Source organism: Equus caballus, chromosome 6 (genome assembly GCF_041296265.1).
Source record: "Equus caballus isolate H_3958 breed thoroughbred chromosome 6, TB-T2T, whole genome shotgun sequence".
Lineage (NCBI taxonomy): Eukaryota > Metazoa > Chordata > Mammalia > Perissodactyla > Equidae > Equus > Equus caballus.
Genome location: NC_091689.1, coordinates 24787003 through 24814949, shown reverse-complemented (window position 1 = coordinate 24814949; position 27947 = coordinate 24787003). Strand labels below are relative to the sequence as shown.

General features: G+C 47.9%; 1 protein-coding gene across 1 annotated transcript in view; it reads right to left on the bottom strand.

Annotated features, from left to right (window-relative positions):
* The window catches only part of TWIST2 (twist family bHLH transcription factor 2), a 51543-nt gene extending 23626 nt beyond the window's left edge, over positions 1–27917 (bottom strand). Inside the window, exon 1 of the mRNA XM_023642720.2 lies at positions 27221–27917. Coding sequence (XP_023498488.2) covers positions 27256–27738 — 483 coding nt within the window. The 5' untranslated portion in view covers positions 27739–27917 and the 3' untranslated portion in view covers positions 27221–27255. The remainder of the gene's footprint in view (positions 1–27220) is intronic.
* Between the last annotated feature and the right edge of the window lie 30 nt (positions 27918–27947).

The following is a 27947-nucleotide window of genomic DNA, read 5'->3' as shown; positions in this document are numbered from 1 at the left end:
TACATGTGTTCCTGACGGGCTCTGACAAAGGGACATGACCCACTGGGCTGTGGGGCCCAGGTCCTGCATCCCCACTGACGGCAGAGAGATCCAGGCACTGGCTATTGGATGGGGGCTGGTGGACAAGGGGGTGCAGCCGGAGAGGAAAGCGCCACAGCTGCTCACAGACAACTTCAGGCCTCACAAGAGCCATGGCTGTTCTTGTGAGACCTGCTGGACCCCAGCCTTTTTGGAATAGAGTCTCAATATGTCCCCAGTCATGATAACCACCCCGTTTGCCTGCACCTGAGTATGACACATACTCGCGCTATTCCTGAGCTCTCGATGGCTCTATTCCATTCCACTTTCTTCTGATCCTCAACCTGCCCTCAGCGATTTCAACATCGGGGCTCTAAAATACCATATCTACCAGCACCAGCCCTTCCTCCTACTTTCCTCTCTCACGCTTTTCTTGGATACGTCTGCTGTCTTAGTCTCCCATGTCTGCCTGAGAATAATCTTGCTGAATTAAAAATTATATTAAATATATGAATCAATTTGGGAAAGAAATGGCAAGTCCACTCTAATAGGTATTTCCAAACAGCCTCATTGTAAGCAGAGCTTCTCATTCAAAAAAAATCTGCTGGATTCCCCGGCTAAGAGATCTTCCTCCCCTCAAGCCCTCCTCTTTTCTCATTAAGCACACGCAAGTTATTAACTATTTTTTTGGTTTTTTGAACAGAATCTTTATGTTTCATTATACGGTGTAATCGGTTATTGATAGCACGTATGAGAGTGGTTTTAAAAATTATCTTCACTTAGTGTTCTAAATGGTTTCACTAGTTCTAATGGTTTTGAATTGATTTCTTTTGTTTTCGTTTTTGTTTTGTTTTGTTTTTTTTGAGGAAGATTACCCCTGAGCTAGCGGCTGCCAATCCTCCTCTTTTTGCTGAGGAAGACTGGCCCTGAGCTAACATTGTGCCCATCTTCCTCTACTTTATATGTGGGACGCCTACCACAGCATGGCTTGACAAGCAGTGCCATGTCCGCACCCGGGATCCGAACCCCGGGCCGCCAAAGCAGAATGTGTGCATTTAACCACTGTGCCAAGAGGCTGGCCCCTGATTTCTTTTTTTGATGATAGGGTGGGAGGCAAGTCTCCTGGTAGATGGTTGTATCGTTTCGAATAATGATCTTGTTTTCTGTTCTTCTTGCTAGCCATCTTGTCCCTACTTCTTTTTCTTGTTCTATAGAATCATTTTAAATGTTCGAGGCAACGTTACAACACAGGAGGGCGGTGAGGACTCATGACGTTCACGTCGATGACGTGACTGCCTCATCCCCCTGGGCTTCTGAAATAGATCGTCTCTGAAAAGCGGAGGAAGAATCTTTTTATCATAGGTTATGGAGATTTGAAATACCAGAAAAAGAGATTTTAATATCAGAAATACATTAAATTTTCTCAAATGCACTTCCAGCATCTATTGAGATGATTATATTTCTTTTCTTTTTTGGCTGTGGATGTGCTGGATGGCAAAACTGAGGAGAAGATTACGAACGATTTCAACACATTTGACACATATTGACGGAGTGTCAGAAACCCGGCAAAAGTCCCTGAAGTTTCAGCTACATTTATTTTCATAAAACCTCTTGTCATATGTCTTATTCTTTTGAAACACCGCTGAATTTATTCTTCTTATACTTTACCTAGAATTTGATCTAAGTTCCTAATGAGATAGGTCTTTTTGTTTTGGGGTTTTTAAATCTTCGATAGGTTTTGGTATCATAGTTATGACAAGTATGCTGAGACATTTTCTTTTTTCTGAACTAGTTTCTGCGTGCTGGGCACTGTCTCCGAAGGGAGGGGCTTTTCCCCAGTCCCCAGGAGGAGCTGACACACCAGAGGTGCCCCATTCCTGCCTGACCCATCCTTGAAAGTAGGAGTCACCCAGACAGAACACACTTTGAGCCTGACATCTCTTTGGGAGGCAGACGAGAAACATTTCAGAGTCATTTTTTCCTAGGTTTTGCTCTTCCCAATTTCGAAATTCTTAGGAGTAAAGAACGTTATGAGCCACTGAGAGCCCCTTGGTTCCCACAGTACACCCGCCTGGATGACCAATTTATTTCCTCCTGGCCAGGGCCCGGCAGCTGCTGCATCTCCCAGGTGGCCGCTGGTCACCCTCCCACACCCACCTGCGGGGCAGAGGCAGGGTCAGCCTCAAGGACTGAGTTCTGCCAGGCCCCCACGCCCACAGACAGTAAGTGGGCGAGGACGTGAACCCCGGCCTGCGGGCCTTGGGCTCCACGCCTGCATCCTGGTGCCCTCCCCCGACTCCTGCCAGATGGGGAAGCCCCCCAAGAAACTGGTTCCCTTGTCTTTTATTTATTTTGTCTCTATTGCATCAGAATCTTCCGAAGTAAATCTTCACTTGGGACCGAGCTGTGCTATTCCAGGGGTCTTTGCCAAGGATCTGTGAGGTAACCTTTCCATCTATTAATTTATTTTTTTTGGTACTTGGGGACAGGGGAGAAATGCTCAGAGACCCATGACCCCCAGAAACTGGGCCGAGTGACTGACATCATGGGAATTTCTCAGGCCTGATTTATGGCCTTCCTGTGACCCTGGTCAGGGAGCTGAAGTTCACAGCATTTTCTTGGCTCCCATCTATTCCTAAATGTCCAGTTCGCTGGGTGCCAAATCCTGTTTTAAGGTGATGCACAGTTCTGCAGTTTCCGTAATAACCAACAAACGCCAGCCACATGAGAAATAAAGCAACAGCAGATGCACCCTTGATTAAAATGCTGGCCAGGGTTGCATAGACTTTTAATTTTCTCTTCTTTGATATTTTAGGTAAGCTCATTTTCCCCCATGGAGGAGGCTGCTGGAGGCACAGTGAGGAGTCCATCCTGTGAGCTGCACTGTTGGAGGAGACCCGGAAGTGGCCTGCTTATCCTCGGCTAAGACCTGCAGCTGGCCCTTGTCCATCATGTCACCAGGGCTCCTTGAAGGGTCAAGTGTCCACCGTGCCCCACCCCAGAGCCAAGAGGCAGAGCTGGGTCCACTGCAGCCTGAGACAGCGCTGGCCTCCAGATGTCCCATCTTCTCAGCCAGGGTTTGCCCACTTGAGTCAAACCATTTAAGAGGCGGGAAAGCCAATGACGCGATTTTGTATTTTCTGCATTACTTCCTGAGTCTAGCAAGAGAAAATAAATCCATTCAAGTTGTGTGTGCTCTGCCATCCTTTATTCGCTTTTCTTCTTTCATGCATTCTATACGAAGTCATTGACAGAGCCTAGATGAGTACGGGTGCTCCACGGGGAGGGGTCCAGTGTGGCCGAGAGACGGACAGAACCCCACTCACACAGGCTCACTTGCATCTGGAGGGATCAGGTGCTGTGGGGAGCCCAGAACAGGCAGCCCCCCGACCTGAATCATGGGGGACATCCAAGGGACACTCACCTCAACCCTTTCAAGGAAGGGAGCCTCTGCATGTTCTCCAGGAGACCAGCAAAAGGCCAAGATTTGTGTCTTTAGAAAAATACCTGATGGCAGTTGGAAATGGACTGGCCTTGGAGTTGGTGCAGACTGACGTCCAGCAGGGAGAAAGTCAGCGGCCCACTGTCCAACCACAATACACCTCACTGCAAAAGTCTAGCCTTTCATTGTAGAACCACAAGGACATTGTGACGGCTCAGACCTGCATCCTCACGTTTTTTTTTTTTTTCTCATTCTTTTGCAAAAGAAGAACACTGAATAACTAAATTGGACATTTGAAGCCCCAGTAATGTGTGGGACTGAAGAGGGATACTGCATATGCAATTAAAACAGCCACAGCAGGAAAGGCCGGGTTTTTACGCAAATTAGGTTTCCATTTTCTGGACTGAGTAACACAGCAGGATTTAATGAAAGCCTCTGGATAGTTGTGCTCCCCAAGGGGTTATGTTTCCCTTGAAAAATGCTGGCCACTGACCCCCCAAGTTACCAGCCTCAGTCCGAGATTCCTCAGGACCTCACAACTTGGGAAGATGGTCCCCATCCCTCACCATCCTGCTTCAGGCCCCGTGTCTTCCAGGTGGGTTCCTAATTTCCCCAAGACCAGAGTCGTGTCCCAGGGAGGTATGGAACTACACGCGAATCATTATTTTCTTGAAGAAATACTGATCAGCAAGTTTATAGGGGACTACCAACACAGTTTTGAACCAACGCACAACAGAGTCCCCATTCCCAGGAAGGGTCTGGGGACAAGGACAGTAGACCAGGAGGAGAAGCACAGGCTTCCAGCTTCTCTTGAGCGAGACCTGAACAAACACATTTCATTGTTTTGTTTATGACCCCGAGATGTTCCAGAACATTCCTTACAGGCTCACTGACAAATCTCTCAAAGATAAATGTGCCTGTTGGTCATGTGTTGCTTCTGTCCGCCCCTGGCAGGGTGCCTTAGCAGGACACTAAGTTGGGTTTGGGAATGTGCACATGTGGATGTCAAGCTCCCTTCACAGCTCCCCACTCCCGCTCCCTCTTCCATCCCCCACCCACCCCTGACCCCCATGCACACCCCACGCTCCGGGCACTCTCACCCCGACACTTGCTATCCCTTCCACCAGGCCTCCTCGCCCACCACTCCTGGCACAGCCCTGCTGATCCTCGATCCTGCAGGTGCCCCCTCTCCATTAGTACTCCACTCAAGAGTCGCCTCTTCAGAGAAGCCGTAAGTGGCCGCGGTGACACAGCCTCCGTGATTCGCCATCCTACTTCTCTGCTCTATTTTCCTTCATGGCTCCTGTGACTACAGACCCCATGTCTCCTTCTTGGTGGGCTTCCTGTCTGGTGTTCCCTCCCCACCAGGGCAAGCTCTGTCTGGCCAGAATCATCTTTCCCCTCCCTGAATCCCAGCCTCTAATACGTAGCCCAGCACGCAGGAGAGGCGCAAGTATTTGTTGAACGAATGACCGAATTCACAGAAGTGCCACGCCTTTGTCTGACCTCCCCCACTGTGTCCGGGAGACGAATCCATCTCTTCTTTGTTCACAGACCACCATCACACAACACTGACATGCAGTATCCTAGTTGGCGGCTCTCATGTCTGTCTCCCTGGCTGGATTGTGAATCTTCCACAGGGAGAGAGAAAATCATAATCACTTGTATGTCCCCAGCACCGAGCATAAGGAGTGCAGACAGTCAGTGCTCAATAAATGCATGTGCAATGTGAAGGAAGGGCTCTGAAGCTATTCTGAACCACCCCACAGAGCGTGCACTTCTCAGCCGTATGTCCGTGATCTTCAGATTTTCCGTCTGCGGAAAAGGGACACACTGGTCCTCTGTCCAGCAAGCTGCCGAGGTGCCAAAGGTTGAATGGGGCAGCTGATGGGTGCAACGTGCCCACCTCCCTGGCTAGACCCACCTCTCCCCTTGGCTTGTGTGATTTCATGATTCACAGCTCGGAAAACATCTGAAGCTTTTTGTTTGAATGACCTTGAAGACATGTGTCTGTACCAAATTAACAGCCATTTAATCCAGTTCTGAGGAAAGAAAAAGCATCACCCTTCGTTCCACAGGGTTGGCCAGAAAGTTACTAAATCTAAATGAAGACAAATAAAAAGACACTCTAATGTCTGCAAGGGTTTGGACTCAACCTTGTCTTTGAAATTTGTGAGTATCGCTTCCAGTTGGAAGGTGCTGGAAGCCCTGACATACTGAGGGCCATGCACCTGAGCCCACTCCTCTGACCCATCAAGCCCCCTCCATTGGTTTGGCCAGAGTCCTGATCCTAAAGCTCAGGGCCCCGCCAGCCCGAATCTCATCATGGCAGCCAGAACTCCCACCCACCAGGGGTAAGGGTCAAATGAGCAAAGAAAATGGCCCTGGCCTGGGCCAGCCTCCAAGTCTAAGGGGCCAGAAGTCAGCCCTGAAGACTCAGAACTGACCCAGGACCCCAGCCACGGACCCTCAGAAGGATGCGATACCACCAGCTTGTGGAGGGCATGGGGACAGACAGGACCCGTGGTGGCAATACCTGAAGAGGAACACTTGTTCCTCTTCCAGTTAATATGACAGAACACCTCCTGGAAGTTTTGTTAATTGTAGTAAAAAGCATATGCATAAAATTGACCATCTTCACCATTTTTAAGTGTCTGGTTCAGCAGTGTTAAGAATATCCACATTGTTGTGCAACCAATCTCCAAAACACTTTGATCTGCAAAACTGCGTCCCTACATCCATTAACCAGCAATTTCCAGGTTTCTTCCTCTGCCGAGTCTCCACCTCTATGAATCTGACTAATCTAGGTCCCCCACATAAGTGAAATCATAGAGGATTTGCCTCTCTGTGTCTGGCTTATTTCACTCAGCACAATGTCCTCAAGGTTCATCTGCGTCGCAGTATGTGGCAGAATTTTCTCCCTCTTTAGGGCTGCATAGTATTCCTGTATATGGATAGACCACATTTCGTTTATCCATTCATCCCCCAATGGACACTTGGATTGCTTTCACCTTTTGGCTGTCATGAACGATGCTGCTGTGAACATTTGTATACGAATATCTCTTGAAAGACTCTGCTTTCAACTCTTTTGGGTATATACCCAGAAGTGAGATTGCTGGATCATATGGGAATTCTATTTTCACCTTTTTGAGGAACAGCCATTCTGCTATCCACAGTGGCTGTACCATTTTGCATTCCCACCATCAGTGCACAAGGGTTCCAATTTCTCCACATCCTCCTCAACACTTGCTGTTTTCTGTTTCATGGTAGCAGCCATCCTAAAGGAGGAGATAACTCATTGTGGTTTTTGATTTTCATTTCTCTAATGATTAGCGATGCTGAGTATCTTTTCATGTACTTGTTGGCCATTCGTATATCATCTTTGGAGAAGTGCCTATTCAAATCCTTTGACCATTTTTTAATGAGACTATTTTGTTGTTGTTGTTAAGCTTAGAAGTTCTTTATAGATTCTGGATATTAACCTCATCTCAGATAGATGACTTGCAAATAGTTTCTCCCATTCTGGAGACTGCCTTTTTCACTCTGCCCCTTGTGTCCTTTGATGCACAGAATCAGATCAGTGCTTAAAGTTGATGCGGTCCCATTGGTCTGGTTTTGCTTTTGTTGCCATCTCCTGAAAGTTTTACTGAGAGAGCCCAGATTGTTCTTTTTGAAAGTATAAAATTCCATCTCCATGGCGGTAAACAAGCTGCAGCAGGAGCCCGTGCCAGGGCTTCTTGTGAAATCCCTCTTTAAAAGTACTCCTCGCAGCACTTGACACGATTCCCCATTCTGTGCAAACAAGTCCACGTCGCTCACTTTTCAAGCGCGCTTTGCCCACATCGATGTCTCTCTGTGGAGCCCTCCCTGGCCTCGTCCTTTGCAGGAAACGGGTTAAACTGTCAGGCATTTGCATCCCCCACACCCACTCCACGCAGTCTGACACTGTTTACAGACAGCACGGTCCATCACTGCCTTATCACACGGCTTTCCCTCCGGCACCAGTGTCAGTGCCGGCAGCAGCTGCTCCCAGCGGGCAGGGCCTGAAGCACAGAGCGTCCAGCTGCGGCTGTGCTGAGCCCCGGCATTTGTTCCTTCTTTATCCCCCACATCTCCAAAACAACCGGTCCCATGCAAACATCAGACTCCCCTGGGAGCACAGGACAGTGCACTGTTCTCTCCTCAAGATCATGGGACCCTGGAGACCGGAAAAAAGGAGGGTGTACTTTCAATCCTGGTCCAGCCCTCAGCCAGCACGTGAACTGAGCCCGAGTATAATACTACTCGAAACCCACACCTGCCTCTAGAAAATGCAGTGAGTGTCCCCACCCCCGTCACTGGACTGTCTCGGGGCTTTGATGGATGCAAGCCCTTGCACTGTGCTGGTGTGCAGGGAGCTCCCTCAATAGCTGTTGAGCCATTAGAATATGTCCCATCCACGCTGTGCTGACCACTCAGCCCTCCCTCCACCATGCCGAGCCCAGCTAGCCATGTCTGCCCGTGTGGGCAACAGAGGACGGAGTGAAGGCCCTGGTCCCCGAGAATTGTCAAACCTGGAACAAGGCTTGTCTCACAGATGGTCGCATGCTGGCTGTTCAGCTGCCCACCCTGGGCATCTTCTGTCTCATGAGGGGAAGCCCGGGCTCCTGTGGTCCAGCTGAGTGATGGCATGATGGAGTGACACCAAGAGAAGGAGACCCAGGGTCCCCCAGCGCTGCGTGACTTGGACGGCACCTTCCTTGCTGGGACTCGCTGCCTGACCTCTGAACCAAAGCCCACAGCCTCAAGTTTCTCATTTGGCTGTTTGTTTTTTAAGTCCTGCTTGGCTGCAGAATCGCTGGAAGCCCAACATGGACCCGAGTGAGGGGTCGGCTCCGGGCAGATGGCTAGTCGAAGCTTGAAGCCCACCAGCTCCAGCCCCAACCCTTTCTCTTGGGTTTGAGGCTTGTAGCCTCCACACCAGAGAAGGCCCAGAGGCTTTCTTTCTAACCAGCCATACCAGGTGATGTCCAAGGGCCTCCTAATCCTCCAGGAGCCACGGGGAGGTGCACCCAGAGGAGCCTCAGTGGCTCAGGCTTATGTCTGAGGGACACGGTCTTTGTTAGTCTGCATTTGTCAGGGGAGGTGATCCAGGAATGCCAGCCACCTTCCCAGGACCTCCATGACCCTTCGTCCCTTCAGTCAACCACCCATTCATTGTACATGCTGCCGAGCCTCCCTCTGGCAGGGGCAAGTCTCTCTTGTACCTTATTCCTGCCAGCGGTCATCTCTGAGCTGAGGCTCCCTTCAGCCCTTGGCTCCTGCTTCTGCCCGGTTCTGGCACCATCTGACACATACCCACCCTCTGGCTACCCACTTGTCCCCCTTCCTGCATCACCTAGGCCCTTGGGGATGTGCCCAGAGACCTCTGAGAGGGCTGCTTCTACCCTGGCCTCCCATTCAGCTTCTTTCCCATGAGGAGGGTGTTGCATTTCAGTTTGTGGTTTTGAGGCACTTCACATATAACGCAGGATTCTGTGGAGCCCACACCTGGCGGCGAGCCCACACCTGTGCTCCCCGCTGCCCCTCCCTGCACTGGGTCTTTGGATGTTTGCTGACAGCCCGCTCACTGCCAGCCCCAGGCACCTGGGCGCACGGCAGGCAGGCCAGGCCTTCTGCAGCCGCAGGGTAGAATGCTCTTTTCTGCTTTATTTAAGGGTCCCCAGGCATGGCTCTCTCCCATCACAGTCCACACAGGCCCAGGAGCCAGGCTGGAACTCTCTTTATTGTGCCTCAAAAGCCACTACATAAAGCCTGGTGAGAGATGGATGTTTTACTGAGGAGAGTATGTGTGTGTGTGCGCGGGCGCGTGCACGCTGAGGGCACGAGAGATAACATCATACAGTGTACACCCTTTTACTCCCCAAAGTCACAGTACCCCCCGCCCAGATCCATATGTCTCTCTTCCCCTCAATATCTCCCTTGCTAGGGTGTATACGGCAGCTCTCTCTTTCTCTCTCTTCTGTCTGTCTCGCTCTCTCTCTCCCCCTCTTTCTTCTGCAGAGAGCACTTTACGGTTGTGTTCCCTCCAATTTCACAGCCCCCTTCCTGCAAGCTGCCGCTGGCTCCTAGAATGGAAAAGGCCTTAGAGGCTGAGGCTGACCCTGTTCTCAGCAAACCCGAGATCCCCGAGCTGCCAGGGGCGTCCTCCTCAGACGCAGCCAGGGAATTCAAAATCATGAATACTTTTTCCTGTCACAAGACAAAATGTGCTTTTGTAGCACAGAGACAACATAATTTCTTTGTGTACTTGGTAGGAAAACAGAGGGTCATCCCTGGATCCCCACTCCAGCATTTTTGCTTTGTACAAACACACCCTACATACAAGTCATGTGTCTGGTCGGGGGCTGGGCCAGGCCCATGTATACATAACCAAGATGTGGTCCTGAAGCTGCTCAGGAGATAATGGGCAGATAGATGTGTCTGGAGACAGTTACAGCAAGAGAGCCACTGCGAGGGGTATACAAGGACCAGCAGAGCACAGGAGGGTGTCACCATAAATGCCACAGGAGGGACAGCCACAGGCCTCTCCCTGAGGGGAGGGTACTGGAGGAAGGGGTGGAGGTGGGGGGCACAGCAGCAGAGAGCGAGCAGCACAGAGCACGAAGAGGAGGGTTTTTTAGGAAGGCAGACACTTGGGTTTGCTCATTCACTCCACTCATTCTTATGGAGCCCCTTATGGAGCTCCGTCAGCCCCTGATGCAGGCGCTGGGCACAGTGTGGAGGGAGAAACTCGCTCGAGCCCTGTGGAGCTCATGGTGGAAGATGCCCAGGGCTCCAAGGTACAGGTCAGCGAGAAGAGCAGGCAGGGCCCACAGCCAAGGGGACCCAGGGCAGCATGCACATGAGGAAGGCACGAAGGAACTGACGTTCGACAGGGCCCAGGGAATGCCAGACACTTTGTGGGGTACGTTACGAATATTCTTCCATCAACTGTTTAAGTGATGAGATGAGATCCGGGACTTGGAAAGGTGCCCCAGGCTGGAAATGTGAAGAACGACCTGAATAGCCATGAGATAACACCACACACTTATTAGAAACGCCAAAATCTGGAACACTGACAACACCAAATGCTGGCAAGGATGTGGAGCCACCGAATTCTCGCTCCTTGCTGGTGGGAAGCCAAAATGGTACAGCCGCGTGGGAAGGCAGTTGAACATTTCTTACAAAACTAAACACACTCTCAACATATGTGCCCCAATCACAATCAGTATTTCCTCAAAGGGGTTGAAAACTCAGGTCCCCACAAAAACCTACACAGGGAAGTTTATAGCAGCTTTTATCATAGTTGCCAAAACTTGGAAGCAAGCAAGATGTCCTTCAGTAGGTGGATGGATAAATAAACTGTGGTCCATCCAGACAACGGGATATTCAGTGCTAAAGATAAATGAGCTATCAAGCCGGGAGAAGACAGGGAGGAAACTCACATGCATATGACTAAGTACAAGAAGTCAATCTGAAAAGGCGAGATGCTGTGTGATTCCAACTGTCTGACATCCTGGAAAAGAGAAAACTATGGAGACAGTAAAAATTTAGTGGGTGCCAGGGGTTAGGTGGGAAAGAAGAAGGAACAGGCAGAGCACAGAGGATTCTCGGGGCAGTGAAACTACTCTATATGATATTCTAAAGAGATACAGTCATTATCTATTTATCCAAGCCCATAGAAGGCACAACACCAGGAGCAAACGCAAAAGTAGACTATGGACCCTGGGTGATGATGCCGGGTCAGTATAGGTCCATCAGTTGTCACAAGCGGATTGCGCTGCTGGTGGGGGATGTTAATAATTGGGAGGGGCTGTGTATGGAGGAGGACGGTATATACAGGAAATCTCTGTACCTTCCTCTCAAGTTTGCTGTGAACCTAAAACTGCTCTAAAAAATAAAGACTTAACTAAAAAAATACAATAAAATAAAATTCCAAGAAGGATGTCCTGGAGAAACAGGACCACGAGTCTCAAGGACAGGCACAGGAAGAAGGGCCCCACCTGTCCCCAGCTGGGCACTGTGGAGTGACAGGAAGTGTTCTATGATTGGGAAACACATTTGATCACACGCAGGCGTTGTGTAGACGGTGGGGAGTATTTCGCACTGACCGAGAGCATTTAAATCTGCTTATTTATTTACACAATACATTTTAAAGGAGAGTGAGAGTTGTCTGGGTTAGGAGGAATGCATTTCCAAGTCTGCCTCCCTAAATCCTGACCACACAGAAACGCACAGGTGTGTGGCGCGGTCGGGAGGCAGGGTCAGCCCCAACCTGGAGGTGAACTGGCCGGGCTGCCCACCAGCAGCAGTGGTGCTGGTGGAGGAGGAAAAATGCCTCAGGTGCCCAGCCAGGATCCAGGTCCCACCTCGCTCTCTCTGCAGGGAACTGCCTGCTGCATCTGGGGACCACTAACTCGTCTGAAATAGAGCCCTCCCGTGCGACAACATGTCCCAGGAATAGGAGCTGCGCCACATTTGACACAGAGGGAAAATCTCATGTTTTAGACAATCTTCTGGAAGGCCCAGATCACCTGGGTTCAGTTCCTGGCTTTTCCTACTGCTAGCTGGCCGCCCTTAGCTCAGCACCCAGGGCCCTCAGTTTCCCCATCTGGGAGTAAGGGCACCACCCTCGTTGGGCCCTCTTCCAGATTAGAATAACCATACTGGCTGAGTGTGAGGATGGGTGATGGATCTGCGTCAGAGCCTCAGGCATCAGCGCTCAGCATCTTTGCCCATCTTCTCTGCCCTGGATGCTTTTTCTGGGCAGGGTGGCTTTGCGCCAATTCTCTAAGTTTCACCCTCATTTGGAGGAGGACAGAGGAGGCCCCTCCGACCACTTTGCAGCCAGACCTGATGGGGGAGCCCACCACCCCACCCAAGCTGCATGCTCTGGGCCTTCCAGAACCCTCCGCCCCTCTGCAGATGTTAAGACCGGGTCCCTGCCCCAAGCCTTGCACTCTGGACCTTGCAGAGGGTCTTGAGGGGGGAAAACCCCAAGGACCCCCCTTCTTAGACACAGGAGCTCAGAGAAGGGTGGCTGCTTGCAGAGGTGTCCCCAACAGGCATTTCTGAGGGAGTGGGGTGCAGGGCACACTCTTCATGTGCCCATGTGGGCCGGGCGCAGGGTGGGCCCTGGCCCAACATCTCTGCAAAGCATGCCAAGGCCTGCATCCCCCACCCCCGACCCCTCTCGGCCCTGCTGTGCCCTGTGAGTGCCAGCCTCTCTGCCCTGGTCCCATCGGGTCTTGGTCCCAGCCTGGGTCCTGACTTCGCGCACTCTCGGCCGACTGAGGAGCTGGGAGCTGCCTCCTGCCCTGCGCTCCTGGCGTCCCATTCAAGCCCTTCTGCTCTGTTTATTTGCACAGCCAGAAGACAAAAAGCCACGGCTCTGAGTCACTCCTGCTCCCCAGTCGGCTCTGATTCATGCGGGAGGCCCACGGTGGGGACTAACCCGGCCGTTAACCTCTTGGTTTCTTTATGTCTCTACAGCAAAAGGCATCTGTGGTTTCAGACTGAGAATGAAAGCACAGCTTGCTGCTCCGTGGGCTCACGGGTGTCATGCAGAGAAGAGAGGACCTGGAGGAAGGTGCTCGCCCAGGGCTTTCCCTCCTGGAAACCTCAGAGCCACCAGTGGTGATGGAAACTTACAAATATTTCAGTCATCTTTCTGAAAAGGATTTAATCATCTGGCGAGTGTGGTCCCAGAATTGCCAGAAGTATGCATCAAATGCAGTGCAGGGTGGGAAAGAAGACAGGCCTGGCGCAAATTAGATTATGGTTAAGAATCTGAAAAAAAATGTGACTCAGAGCCTGGGCTTTGCCTGGGGACACTGGGTTGGTCCCAGGCCCCCAGGGAGGTGCAGGTGTGATTCAGACATTACACGAGCCTGCAAACAGCTGGGCTCCAGGGTTCTGGAGACCTAACCCACAGGGATAGGTGGGGGGTGAAAATCCACTGGCATTGCCGACTTCCCCTTCAGTCCTGGACATTCACCATTCATCACAGATGGCCAGGAGCTAGAGGGGATGAGTGATTTTAATTTGGGGTTCCAGTGACTAGTGGATACAGAGCTTCCAGAAGGTAAGGAGAGGTTCTTGTTCCTCTTCCCAGCTCAGGTTAGGGGAACAGTTAGTGAGTTCGTTGTATTTTCTCCACTGGCTTCCACAAATCTGAAGTGGTTTATGCTTAAGAACATGTCTCCCCAAATACACAGAGAAGAATAAGAAAGTAAAGACAAATGAGGACACAGAAACCCACAGAGGGTGGAAGTGACTGTGCAGGGAAGAAGGATGAGCTAATTCTTGTAAGCAAGCACCGTATGCAGAACTGCCTAGGATGTAAGGCAGGAGAGTGAAAGACACACAGCCCCCACTGCCCAAAGCAAGCGGGTGAGTCCCTCAGGGAGCCAGGCTGGACCATGTTGATACATTCTGGAAGAATGTATCAAATTATCCTAACATTAAAGGCCCTGCAAAATAATAATGGACTGGGTCTTGAGTGGTAGATTGCAGAAGATACAAAAATATATTTTGTAAGGCCACTTTCTTATATTAATTCAGTAGGAACCAAAGTTGTAACATTGAGTGACAGTTAAAAGGAGAGCACTCCTGCCCGGTGGCAAAAGGCTGCCTTGTAGGAACACCACCTGATGATCGTGGGACTAAGGGACAAGGTCAATCAGAGTCCAGAGGAAGTGATGGTTGGTATGTTTCCTCCACTCTATCGTTCAGAAGCACTGGTTTGTTTTCTCAAATTGCAAAAGTAATGATGCACAGCATTTGCGGAAAATTTTGGAAATAAAGAAAAGCAATAAGAATAATAAAAAGGAAAGGAAGATCTTTCATTAACATTTTGGTCTAGAGACATTCGTTCCTGCCTCTCTCTCTCTCTCTAGACAGACACACCCATGCTAGCACACACACTGCGAATTTTCAACCCGGGATCATATGATCTGTTCCATTGTCCAACCATTTCCCTCACATTATTAAGCATTTGTTTACGACACAAAATTTGCTGACTGTATAGTGTTCCAGTATAGGCATTAACCACAATTTATTCACCCAAGTTCCCAGGACATTTTGAATGTTTCACTAATATTAGCAAAGCTGTGAGGAATTTCTCTGTTGCTAGGCAGATCCGCCATTATTCACTTACAATAATTCCTAAAAGTGGAATTGCTCGCTCAAACGGTATTTCCAATTTTTAAATCTTTTTTTAACCTAGTATCAATATCTCTTTGCAAAGATTTTACAATTTATCTTCTCACTGGCAGGCACAAGATGGCCTGGTTCCTCACGTTTTCCTCAATACTGGGGATTATCATCGCTTTTTTTCCACTTTAATAAAAAAATTAGTATCTTCCTATTTTATTTTGAATTTCTTGGATTATTGTTGAAGTTCAACACTTTTCATATGTTTGCTGGCCAACTGAATTTCTTCTTTTGTAAATTCATATTTTTCGCCCTTGTTTTCCACTAAGTAACTGCCTGTCTTTTTTTCTTTTGACTTTTAAGGGCTCTTTGTCCAGTAAGGATATTGATCCACTGTACAATAGCTTGTAAGTTTTTCCTTCCCAGTTAATTTAAAAATTTTGATTATCGTGTTTTCTCGCTATGTAGAAGTTTAAAATTTTAGTTTACTCTGAGTTATTCTTTTTCTTTATGATCTGTGCTTGCGTACTTCGAACGATCAGCTTTAGAAACCAGAGGCTGTGAAGGGTCCACATTAGTAAATATCACTTCAGCTCCCTGAATGTTCACTGTTGGGTTCATTGGGACCGTGACCTGGGCGTTCCTGCTGCATTCCATCCAGGATGGGGCCACACAGTGTAGCTGGTCCTGGCCAGACCAATCCTTGGGACCTCCATGGGTCCAAATTAATGCATTCTACTGGAATTCACCGGGAAGTCTGATTTTCTCACTTTGACAGGGGATGTTCTAAGGGAGAAGCTGAGTGGGTGGACATTGGGACACCCACACCTAACCAGCTTTGGGGACAGTGAGAAGGACAGGGGAGTAGACGGGGGGTCACAGAGTGCCTTGTGCACCCAAGGGTACATGCGAACTTAGTTCAGTCACCTGGATGGTATTTCTGAAAACCAGCTGGATGGTTAAAGGACAGCGATGCCCTCCTATATACGTACCCTGACTGGAGTGCTGGCCCCAGTGCCCCACTGCCTGCAGCACACAGTGGACACGGCTGAGCCTGAAGTTCAGTTACTAAGAAGTAGATAAGGCCGGAGAGAAGAGCAGAGTGTCCCCGGGAGAAGCGTGTATGCCACAAATGTGAAGATGCTAATGAATCAGTGTCTACTCTGCAGCTGGGCTCCATGCCTCCAGCTGCAGGCAGAACCACACGGCGGTGATGGATGGGGGCCCTGAGACACGACGTGTCTGCCGTGTGTGGGTGACCGAGGTTCTTGTCAGACCGACTGCACAATTTCACAAGGCATTGGGTAGGGAATCCGAGTCCTGTCCTTCTGTCTCCATCTGGAGTCCCCTCTCTCACACCAGCTTTTGGGACTCTGTCTCCTCCTTCCCTCCCCTGAGCAGTTTTCCTTGACGTTCAGCAACCCGCCCTCCTGCTCAGATGCTTTGGGGTGTGCTCCAGGTTCTCCCGAGCCTTTCTGTCTGGGTTCTCAAAACACACACAATCGGTGAGCCCAGCACTGTCTTTGGGGTTTCTGTAAGTGTCTCTAAATGCTGACTGCATAGTACTACGAAGGTGATGTTGTTTTAAAAAGAAGCAGAACTGAGTCACGGTTGAGGAAACACTGGGAGAGCCACTCTCCTGCACATCTCTCTTGGGAGGGTCCCGAGAACACAGGTGACTCAGGAAGCATGCAGAGAGCCAACAGATCAGGGAGAAGGAGAGAAAGAAAAAACCACCCAACTGGCCCTGAATGATTTCATGCCACCCTCCTCCCAAATCCCTCTCTCTGGGGGCAGCACCCACGATGCTGGTCACAAGCCCATTCACTATGCTTTGCTCTGTTCCCAGCCCTCCGGAAACTGATAGTGGAGAAATAGAGGGATGCACTCAGGAGAGTGGCCCAGAACCAGAGGCCCCATTTTTTAGGAATTATCATGTCCCTGATGGTGGTATCAACTGTCTGAGGGTCTCTGTGAGCAGGACAGGGTCTGATGAAACCCGGAGCTTCGGGGAGCCCATTGCTGGATGTGTTGGTTTGTCAAGTGCTCACGGGCCACTCCCACAACAGACGTGGAAGACGCTCCCCACTCTCATCTGACGGGTCGATCACAAGCAGTGCAGAATCTTGGGCCACTCTCTCCCCTGTCCCCGTCCCCCAAAGTGTGATAACGCAGTCTACCATAGAGAGGATTCCAGAGATACAATCAACAAGCTGCTGAAACCCGAAGGTGGGCAAAAGAAGCAAGGTGTTCATCAGAACCGTTTGAGGAATTTTTTTTTTTAATGAACCCATTAGGAAATAGATTTCGAAAGGAAAATGCACAGGCAGGCACAACTCGACTAGATGAGAATCATCTGATAAGCGTTGAATCATGTGGATAAACTGGATAAGGCCTCTGGAAAGTGGAGAAAAGATAAAGCCTTGGCATACCTCCGCCCCCAAGTCCTGTTGGTCACCAGAGAGGCCCATGGTCTGAGTCATAGGATTTTTTTTCCTTTGGTGGTAAAATACACATCAAACTTATCATTTTAGCCACTTTACCGTATAAAACTCAGTGGAATTCAGTGCAAGACATTCACATTGTTGTGCAAACATCATTGCTATCTAGTTCCAGAACTTTTTCATCATCCCCTACAGAAATCCCGCACCCCTTAAGCAATCATGTCCCTGTTCCCTCCCCCTAGTCCCTGGCAATCACTACTCTGCTTTTGTCTATTCTGCATACTTCATGTAAAATGGAGCCATACAAGATTTGGTCTTTTGTGTCTTACTTCTTTAACTTAGCATGTTTTCAAGGTTCATCCATGTTGTAACATGAATCAGAACTTCATTTCTTCTGAGGGCTGAGTAATATTCCACTGTGTGGGTAAACCACATTTTACTTACCTCCTCCTCAGCTGATGGACATCTGTTTTGCTTTCGCCTTTTGGCTATTGTGAACAGTGCTGCTGTAAACAGGAGCGTACCAGTTTTCACTGGAGCACCTGTTTTCAATTCTTTGGGGTATATACCCAGGAGGGAATGGCTGGGTCTTATTGGCTTTTAGAATTTTGATAGCTGGAGGGCTATGAGAAACTCACTCCATCATTTTATGGATAGGGAAACTGAGTCCCAGAGAGGCCAGAACTTGCCTCAGGCCACAGAGAATGGCTGAGAGCAGAAAAGTTCTCCACTCCATGTTCAGCTTCAGTGACATCTTACTCAAGACCGCGGATTCCCCAGACACCAGGAGATGGGTTTTGCCCAATATATTAATTTGGGAACCTAGCCTGCTCCTACAAAGGCAACAGCCTTTGTTTTCTGTCTAATTAAAACCTCCAGAAATAGAAAAATACCGTGTAAGAGAAATTCGCTAAGAAAAAGAATTACATGTGATTTATTCTGGAAACAGTGATTTCAATAAATCGCAAAACCTTCACGAGGAGTCACATTAATTACACAGTCTCGGACATTTAAAAGCCTTCTGAATTCATCAATTACTGCTTCACGTTGTGAAGAATCAAGCAGAGAAAGCACAGTGGGCACAGCCAGGGAGCCAGAAACACATGCCAACATTGCTTTTTTTTGTCCTCATTTTCTCTTTCCTTCTTTCTGGGTAGAAAAAGTGAAATTATGTAATTAACATTAAAGGATCCTTAAAAGTAGCTTTCAAAAAATGGACACCACAAGCTGATTGTCCAAGAGATTGCTTCCGAGAACCTCCGCATTGACACACCTCTGAGGAGTGAGCCAGGAGGATGAAGTGCGTCATCTGTGAAAGTAACGTTTTATCACTGTTCAGAGCTGTGCTGTGCCAGCAGTAGGATGCTTTACGAGACGGGCAATATGGTTGTTCGGCTTCTCTCAGCAGAGCCAGGCTGGTTCTGTTTCTCCTGCAAACCTCGGAAGTGGGCAGGCATGATCTTCTCCTGGAAGGCATTTTCAGATGAGCCGAGGCTTTTAAAGTGGAATTTGACTGTAGGGTCGAATCTACAGCTAGGAAATCCAGGAGGAGGAAATAAATGCTGAGTGTCCACTTCCTTTCATGAAGTTTGGCAAACACTGAGCCGTGCTGGGCTCACGCAAGGACATTCGTCAGCGTGACCTGGAGGGTGGAGCGGACAGTGCTTCCAAGGCCCACGTAGCCTGGAGTTCCTGGGAAGCCGCAGGGTGCTGTGCAGCTGTGTGCAAACGGCCAGAAGGGTCTTTGGTCTTTCTTCCCTCTGCTGTCATCGGAGGGTCCCTCTAGTCACACAGGGGCACTGAGCATCCCAAGTCAGCTGAACACCCTCCTCCGGGGGTCCCTACCACAGTGTAGAGCAGGTGACCACTCCTGACCACCCCACTCTCGGGGACCCTCTGCTTTCTCTGGCACCTGAAGCAGCCAGTGACTGTAGTAGGCTCCTCCAAGGCAGAGGTCCCCTCTGGCACTTCTCTGATGCCCCTTGCAGGGCAATGTTGATGCGTGGGAGGAAATGGGAGGTAAAGGCGCTCTAGGTCCTTGTGAAGTTGCCTTGGTGCGGGTGGCCTCCCACCTGCGACCTTAGTGTGGCAGCGTTAAAATGACACTGAACTTTTACAGTGTCGTTCTTCTGGGAAGGCAGGCAGGGCGCTTGTTCGGATAAGCCACTGTCTTCCAGGTTTCTGAGGGACCCTAAGGGAGAGGTGACTGATCTGCAGCAAGAGCAGGGCAGGGGAGGAGATGCTGCACATGAGCCTAGACACTTCTGATTTCTTATGAAGCAGCCCCAATCCCTCAACTGCCCCATTCTCCACACATCGCTTTCCCTGTTCATACCCTCGTTTTCTCTCTTACTTTGTCATTCCTGAAAAAGTTACCCTTTTCATATTACAAATCGTAAATGACAGACTGTTTACAGAGTCGCTGGAGACACACAAGGAGTTTAAATTGCTCAACACTGAAATTAGACGAAATTGCTTTTGAAATGCAATAAAATAAAAATGCATGGAGGATAATAGCGATATTTGAAATGAGCGGATAAATATATCATAATCCCAGCCTTTTGTGTATTGTTTGGTTAAAAGAAAATCGCTATCCTCAAAAAAAATAGTCTAAAAGAGAGTTTTGGAATTGGCAGTAATTTAACATCTGGCAAAATAGCCTTAAGTTAATTCTGCCTTTAAAATACTTCGCTGTGTGCATTCTTTATCACTTCTTAGCGATCACACCAGAAGGATGCTCGAGACAAGCCTGCGTGTGTGGAGATCTACCTCAGCTCTCCCGAACACGCCAGAAACCACCGGCCCTGGAAGCGCCCACGTGTGGAGTCACTACATGGTCCCCATGCAGTTTTGGGGTGGTTGAAACAGTTCACCTTGCTCAAGAGAAATCAACAAAAACAGGACACATCAGGTTTCCCAAAGTACAGATATCTATTTGGGGCATTTTTGTTCTGGTATCAACCGAACAATTTTTTTTTGAAAATAGCAATGTTGGGCAACCAAGGAGAGGGAGTCACCAAGCCCATTAGGTGGGGAGGGAATGTGGGCGCTCGTCTGTTACTGAGTTGCACTGTACTTCTGGGACCCCCCAGAAATGCGCCACTCGGAGAATCCCGAGATGAGGTGGTCACTCCCCACGTATAAATGTATTATTATTGGAGCCTGGTGGTGGGTTTTTGTTCATCCTTTATTGTAAGATGAAACTTTACACGGACTTCAGTTAATAATAATAAAAAGAGGAGATCTCAGCTGAAGAGTAAGTACAAGAGTGTATGCTGGGCGTGGGGTGGGGTGGGAGGGCGAGCGCCTGGAGAAGAAATGCCCACCAGACAGAAAAAACACTCAGAGAACCAAATCTTTCTCTTAGGTTCCCACCTCAGATACGCACAGCACACAGACATCACAGAAAAAGAAAAATCAGTTGGCTGGGTGTATTCTGAAGATTTTGAATAGTTAGGAACCAATATATATCGTAGTCCATAATTTGCAATTATTTAATTCAGGAAATTATTTAAATTCAGGAAATCCTGAACTTTTTAAATTCAGGAAAATAATTCTTCAGTGATGACGTTGTTCTTCAATCGAACCCAATTGTGTGAACAGAGACATGCTAATGCTCAATTTGAGAAAGAAAATAACGCCTTTTCCTCCCTCCTTTCCTTTCCAAATTTGCAGTGATTTAGGCATTTTCTAAAGAAATGATAAACATCTTACCGTGTCCTTATCATGGCAATTTCATTAAGAATGGGATTTTAAATTCACACAAGCTTTCCGGAAGTGACCCAACCCATATAGATCTTGCTAGCCCTGCAGGCTAGCTGGCCTGGTTATCCCTCCGCAGAGCTAAAAGTCAGACTTATGGAAGCAGGCGGCTAGGTAACAGGCACTTTCATACTCCCAGGTCCAGAAAGTCAAACAAGGCGAATGGCTTTTGACTTCTGATCCCTTCTGTGCTGCCTGTAAATCAAATCTACTTAAAGAACGGAGATTAATGAAAGGAAATAGCAACTCAACATTTATTTCTAGATCTCTCGTGAGTGAAAGAACACGCCGCCTGCTTGCATCTTGACTTACAGAATGTTAAATCAAAGAACACACAAAGAAATCCACCGTGGCAGTCGAGTCAGAGACTATAAACTATTGGCCTGTGTTTTCTTTTAGAGAGTTTGTTTATTTTACAAGCTGTACCTCCCGGAGCCCCCATTGCCTCTGAAGCAGGCAAAAATCTCCTGAATCTCTTAGAAAGAGGGACACAGTCGTGGAGAATTTAACAGAAAGGCTAGTGTGGCATTTTATTTGTATAGCAATAGAAAAACAGCGCTAACGACAGAAGTGTGGGCATCTCCATGGGGAAGTTAGATAAAGGATCCTTACTCCTTCGCTCTTGGAGCAAAAGGTTGAAAACCTGCCCTCGGGTTTCCTGTTCCGAGTTGCTCTGCCCGGTGCCCTGGAAAGGCTCTGACTGTGACCACACCACAAACCTCAGCTGTGGGGTTGGGTCACCATCAAAGGGTTAAGAAAACCAAGGTTCCTGCTCAAATCCTTCCTGTCAGTCACACAGCAGATCTGTATTTCCAGAAAAACAAATGTGAATTCTCCATCAAATTAGACAGTGAGAAATATGAATCTAACTACATTTACAATTCCCCCCTCCCCCCCAAAAAAGCCTGATGGTTACTTTTTTAAAGGCTGAATGTGAGCTAAAAAGAAAGCAGTATTTTTCAGAATATCTGAATTCGATAACTGAAAGCTCTTTGGGTTCAACTCTATTCTTCATTTATTTGATGGGGAAGTTCTGATCTAAAGGAGGGGTTTGCCCAATTTCAAAGGCATTGCTCTTAAGATTTGAGAAGTAAAATTCCAGCTCTACAGGAGACCCCAAGAGAAGCCGGGTCATCTAAATGGTTCCCTGGTCTAATAACAGAGGAAACCCATATTACGATGGGAAGTTGGGTGATCCCTGCCAGCCTCAATAGACACCATGCACTCAGCTCTCTCAATCGTGTTCTTTCTTACACATAATCACAGGCTCATACTGTTCTAAACAATAGAGTTGCGGATAAAATAATACAGATATTCGAAGCATGTAAAACACTGTTTGCGTTCAAAATTACTCTATTTTCAACTAACCACTAAAAATTTCCCTCATGATAGAATAAAGTTACGTGCTGGCTTTTCCAGTTTCTGATTCATTTCTCCTTTTAACGTGACAACCATTAGTAATCACTGAAGAAAAATCCCATTGTGCCTTAGTTTACATCAGCGTGAAAATCACATCGTTAATGTCACTATATCTCATTCCAAAATAAAAATTAAATTAGGGCCCATTTCATACAACTAAATAATATTCAAAGGTTTACTACTGAACCAAAATACAAAATATGTTCCCAGGGCAAACAAATATTAATTTAAAATAACCATGACTGAGTTTAGGATTTGATATCTTTCTCTTTCTCCCCTTCTTTCTCTCTCTTGGTCTTTCTGTCTCTCTCTCTCTCTGTGTTTCTCCCCCCAACCCACTGTGCACCCCTCAAGTGTGTATGGCTGTAAATACTAAAACCTTAATCTCTATACTTTTTGGTGAATAACTTTTATAAATCTAAACTTTAGAATTGTGTGTGTGTGGCTGGGGGTTTCATGCAAGCCAATGCAGACTTAGTCTCTTAAAAGCAAATGTCGTGTCAGTTTCAGGTAAATATTTCCTAAAATTTCTTTGAAAAATATTTTCTTTATTAGTTTAGGAATAAATGTACTGATTGGTGTTTCTCTGTCAGATTTATGGGATTCTGCTCTTTGTTTAAGAATTATAAGGAACCACCTCTAATTAATTACATATCGGAGATATGTTGAGATTCCTCATATTCTGGAAAGAAGTGCAACAATGCAAATGATATCAGGAAAAAATGGATTTTTGCTCAAAGCACATTTTTAGCTTTTTACTCTGAGATAAGACATGATAATGATTCCTTATATAATTTGCTCACTTGAATACAGAAAATTTTTAAAAAATTCTTGTGGAATATCTTTGCTTTTAAACTTTTTATTTTGAGATAATGTAGATTCACATGAAGTTGTAAGAAATAACACAGACAGATTACTTTACACTCTTCACTAAGTTTCTCCCCATGGTAACATATTGCAGAACTATAATACAGTATCCCGACCAGGAAACTGACATTGATACAAGCTCCAGATCTTATTCAGATTTCACCAGCTTTACATGCACTTGTGCGTGTGTGTGTGTGTGTGTGTGTTTCGATCTATACAATTTCATCGCATGTGTAGACTCAGGTGACCATGTGGAATATCTTTTTAAGCAGTTTCTGTTTTTAGTGTTTCATCTTGGCTTTCCTTCTGAATGCGTGCATGTCTGTATCTCTTAGAGTCTATTTCTTCTTCATGGCTTTCTGTTTCTTGGCTACAGTAACTTATTCATCTCTTCTTTGAATTTTATTGCCTCGTTCGTGAACTCTTTGCTAGTGGAGAGCTTTATATTTGGTTTGCTTTTTGCAGCACATTTATCCTTTCCCAGGAAAAGACACAAACATAAACAGACATTCCATCGTGCATTCACAGGGTTTTTAAAGACACCAGGGAGAATAGATTAATATAAATACTAAGCTTAAAAACTGTCATAAAAGTTCAGCCTTTAAAATTGGCTTATTAAAATATTTGTTTTTTTTAAAGCCCAGATTTAAACGAAAGTTATGAGTTAGAGTGCTCTGTTCAGAAAGGGTTTATGATCTTTTTGCCAGGCAAAAAGAATCTGGCATCTGTGCCGTCTACCCAGAGTATAGTGAAGCAAGGATGATGAAAAGTCAATTCTTTCAGGCTCAAGTCTTGTCTGAAAAGAGTAGATTTTTCAGAAAACCTCAATAAGTTACTATATTTCAAATGACCTCAAACAGCCACTTGCAAAGACCCATCCTTCCAGCCCCAACTCTGGCCAGATGGGTAGCAAGACTTCCTTCATTCAAGATTGACGGAACAGCTACAGACATTTAAGGGAACAATGTTCACATAACGGAGGTCAGCCCTCTGCATTGGATCTTATCGATGAGTACTTTATAACAAAACATGACTTATATTCCAGGTAGCTCAGTCTTTCATTCTACTTCTTCTGACCAATCGAAAGCTCTCCTGGGATTCTGCATTTCCATTCTCCACAGGGAATTAATTTTCTTATGAGACCAGCTATCATCCCAAATGTAGCAGTCGACAAACACCTCCAAGAAGTAAATTTTCAGGAGGGAGGAAAAGGCTTACAAATATTGGATGGTGAGAGGGTCGTACTTTGTTCTCCAAAGTAACTAAAAAGTTCTTAGAAAAAAAGTTTCTTGAGTACAGTAACCTACTGAAAATCTGCGCATATTGCAGACGTTAGAGATTTTTTTTAACCACAAAGTAGAAAAAAGCAAAAATGTCCAGTAAGCAATTGTCACCTTCTTCCACTCTCTGAGCCAGGTGCTTCTGACCCTGTTCCTAATTCTCAGGCATTTAATGAGAATACTGAAAACTCCTTTTGAGATTTTCTGATTAGGTGAACCAGCTGACTGTCCGAAGACATCTGATTTATCGTCTATTCACGTTCCTAACTGCCAGACCAAAAAGAAAGTCAGGATAAATATTAGCACCAGCCGTCCTCCACTATTTCCTGTGTTTCTCTTTATATCAAGCAATAATTTAGGCTTTTTATTGTTCTTGCCGTTTGCCTGGACACAGCTTTTTTCATATATGTGAAAACATCTCACATTAGACATTAAAATCACATACAATTTCCTGAAAGGTCTGGAAATTCTTTGCTGATACATATAACTAACGCTTCTCTTAAATGTTACAAATGAATGCCATTTAGCAACATTTTCAGGAAATCAAATCAATTATGATTGTATCTATACTCACAGAGACTAACAGGTTAAAAACAAAAAGGATACAACAATGTTTGTCTAACATACCCGATAAATAAAAACAGTGTATCCACAATCATTAGTGTATCAAGACTTTCCATATTTCCCTTCTCTTCTTGTAGAGAATGAGTATCTATGTATCTAAAGAAACTGGTTTCTTGGAACAAGTCAGTTATATTCCAGTATAGAAGATGAAAAATAAATGTGACCCCATATAGATCATTTGTTCTCCAGCTGAATGTGTTCTCTCTTATATTTGAAGGTTTTTTCCCCAAATAAACTCAACACTTTTCATTTACTTATTACAAGTACTGCCTTTTATTTTTATATAATCTTTCATTGTGATGTCTGATTCTCTAAATTTTAGGAATCTGATTATTTTTCAATGAATTTTAAATAATCCTACTAAATTTTCATTAAGGTAATATCTCCTGGTATTTGCCTTCAATAATTTTCTGGAGGGAAGTCTTGATGATAATTCTGTTGACGTTTTCCTTAAACAAAGCTATATGTGTACATTTTTAAAAGATGACATTCCTCATTTGTTTGTTCTTATTTCAGATGTGCTGTAAACTATGGATGGGATAGAGGGTAAATGGAATTAACTAATGGAAGTTCATCATTTAGGCAGCGAAAAACAGAATTAATGTATTATCCCACTGTAGCATTTTAGTACTCAGCCAGTCCAAACTTTCTTTCCTAGAGAAATATGTGATTGAGACACTTTCCATCTGTTTTTGACAAAGATAGCAGAAGATTCCCATACGTTATTCTCCGCTAAAAACTCTTTTTAAAAAACCTATAAAACGATCATTATCTGAGGAGGCTATTTCATCAAAAGAATTTCCAGTGGCACAGAAACAAAAACTAAAGAAAAAAATTAAAATCCACCTGTGCTGGATCAGCTTTTCGTGGTCCCAGCAAAAACATTCGCAGATATTATAGAACCACATAAAAAAGAAATAGATATGTTTGGGAGAAGGGGCGGCTGCACGCTCTTGATTAATCTAAATTCCTTCTGTGTGAAGTAGAGACTTTCATAAACACATTGCAAGAAGAGCAAGAAGCTAAAGCACATTAAATAGGAAAGATTTTTAACCCGGCTCCCCCCCCCCCCCCACAGGCCCCCAAATCTTGCATTCTTCCATAGACACAAAGACCTTTGGAAGGAAGATGCCCACTTGTCTCACAGAGCCTTCTGGAAGGGAGGGCGCCTCCGCAGTTAGAGCTTGTCTAAAGGGATTTCCAAGGTGTCTGGTGAAAGGAGCCAGCGTAGGACGCCCTGAGTGCTCTTCCAGAGAAAACCAGAGCTTCCAATGTTCTCAGCAGCTGTGGCCCCCTTGCCTTCGCCCGCTCAGGGCTCGCGCACCGCCTCCCTTTCCCCGCAAACCTGTTTCCCAGCCTGGATCCCTGGCGCTCCCCTGCTGGGTCGAACGCCTGGACTCGGCGCGGGCAGAGCCCCCTCCCAGACTCTCCAGGTTCAAGGCTGGGACCAGAGGCTCCCAGTTCAGAGGTCCGCTCCACCTGCCTGCGGGTGTCTACCCCGGCCTCCGCGCTCCGGTCTCCGCGCCTCAGCCTCGGCCCTGTGTCCCACGCTCCCGGCGCAGGGCCGTCCCCGGCTCTCCGGCGGCACTGGTCCTGGAGTCGCCACCGCAGGGCAGCTTCCTCCTGCCCTCTCCAGGCAAACCTAGACGCCCGCCTGAACCTCTGCGCGCACCTGGCCGATCACGGCGCCGACGGCTGAGCCCCAGGGAACTGGGCCTGGGAGAAGTGAGTCTCGGCACGACCCACGCGCTCTGCCGCACCCCGGGAAGAGGGCGAAGCCACAGCCAGGCACTACCCGGCTCGGGCAGCTTCCCGGGCGGCCTCCGCTCCTAGGGACGCAAAGGGAGGTTGGTTCCTATCTCCCTGGCCCTAGCCGGCCCCAGGCCGTTCTTCTGATGCCCACTCCTCCGACAGTCACCCACAGACCCCCATACAGCACCAAGGAGGGAAAATACGACAGTCACCAGTCCGCCCGTTGCCGACTGACACCCTGCATGGAAGATTGCAAAAGGCCCCAGGGGTGCCCCCTGGACATGGGAGCTTCCCAACCGACCCCCATTTGTTGCTAGGAGGAAAAGCGCATCCCATCCACGCCGCCGCAGCCCGCGGGGCCTCCTCGAGGAGGGGTGCGCAGGCCGGGCCGCCCGTCCCCGGCAGCGGAGACCGCCCATCGCGCGCGCAGCACCTACCCTGGCGCGCCGGTCCGGACGTGGGTGGCGCGGCGCTAGTGGGAGGCGGACATGGACCACGCGCCCTCCATGCGCCACACGGAGAAGGCGTAGCTGAGGCGCTCGTGGGCCACGTAGCTGCAGCTGGTCATCTTATTGTCCATCTCGTCGCTCTGCAGGACCTGGTAGAGGAAGTCTATGTACCTGGCGGCCAGCTTGAGCGTCTGGATCTTGCTGAGCTTGTCCGAGGGCAGCGTGGGGATGATCTTGCGCAGCGCCGCGAAGGCCTCGTTGAGCGACTGGGTGCGCTGGCGCTCGCGCACGTTGGCCAGGATGCGCTGGCTCTGCAGCTCCTCGAAGGACTGCGCGCTCGGGCTCCCCTTCTTGCCGCGCTTGCCCGGGGTCGGGCTGCCATCTTCGCTGGACTTCTTGCTGTAGCGCCGCTTCCGGCCGAAGCGCTTGGGCTGCCGCTCGAGCTCCTCCTCGCTGGTGCCCAGGCTGTCCACGGGGGACACGGGCGAGCTGGAGCCCTCCTCCATGGCGCCCGCCCGGCGCGCGTGGGGCTGAGGGCGCCGGGCGCCGAGCGCGCCGCTGGCCAAGCCCGCGGTCGCCGAGCACACGCTTTCCGAGTTGCTCGAAAGGCTCTGATTTCAAGGCCGGCTTGTGCAAAACCGAGGTCTCCGGGAGAGGAAGTTATTCTAACTTTTTTGGAAACTCTAGCCGGGCTGGGTTGCTAAATAGTTGTCAG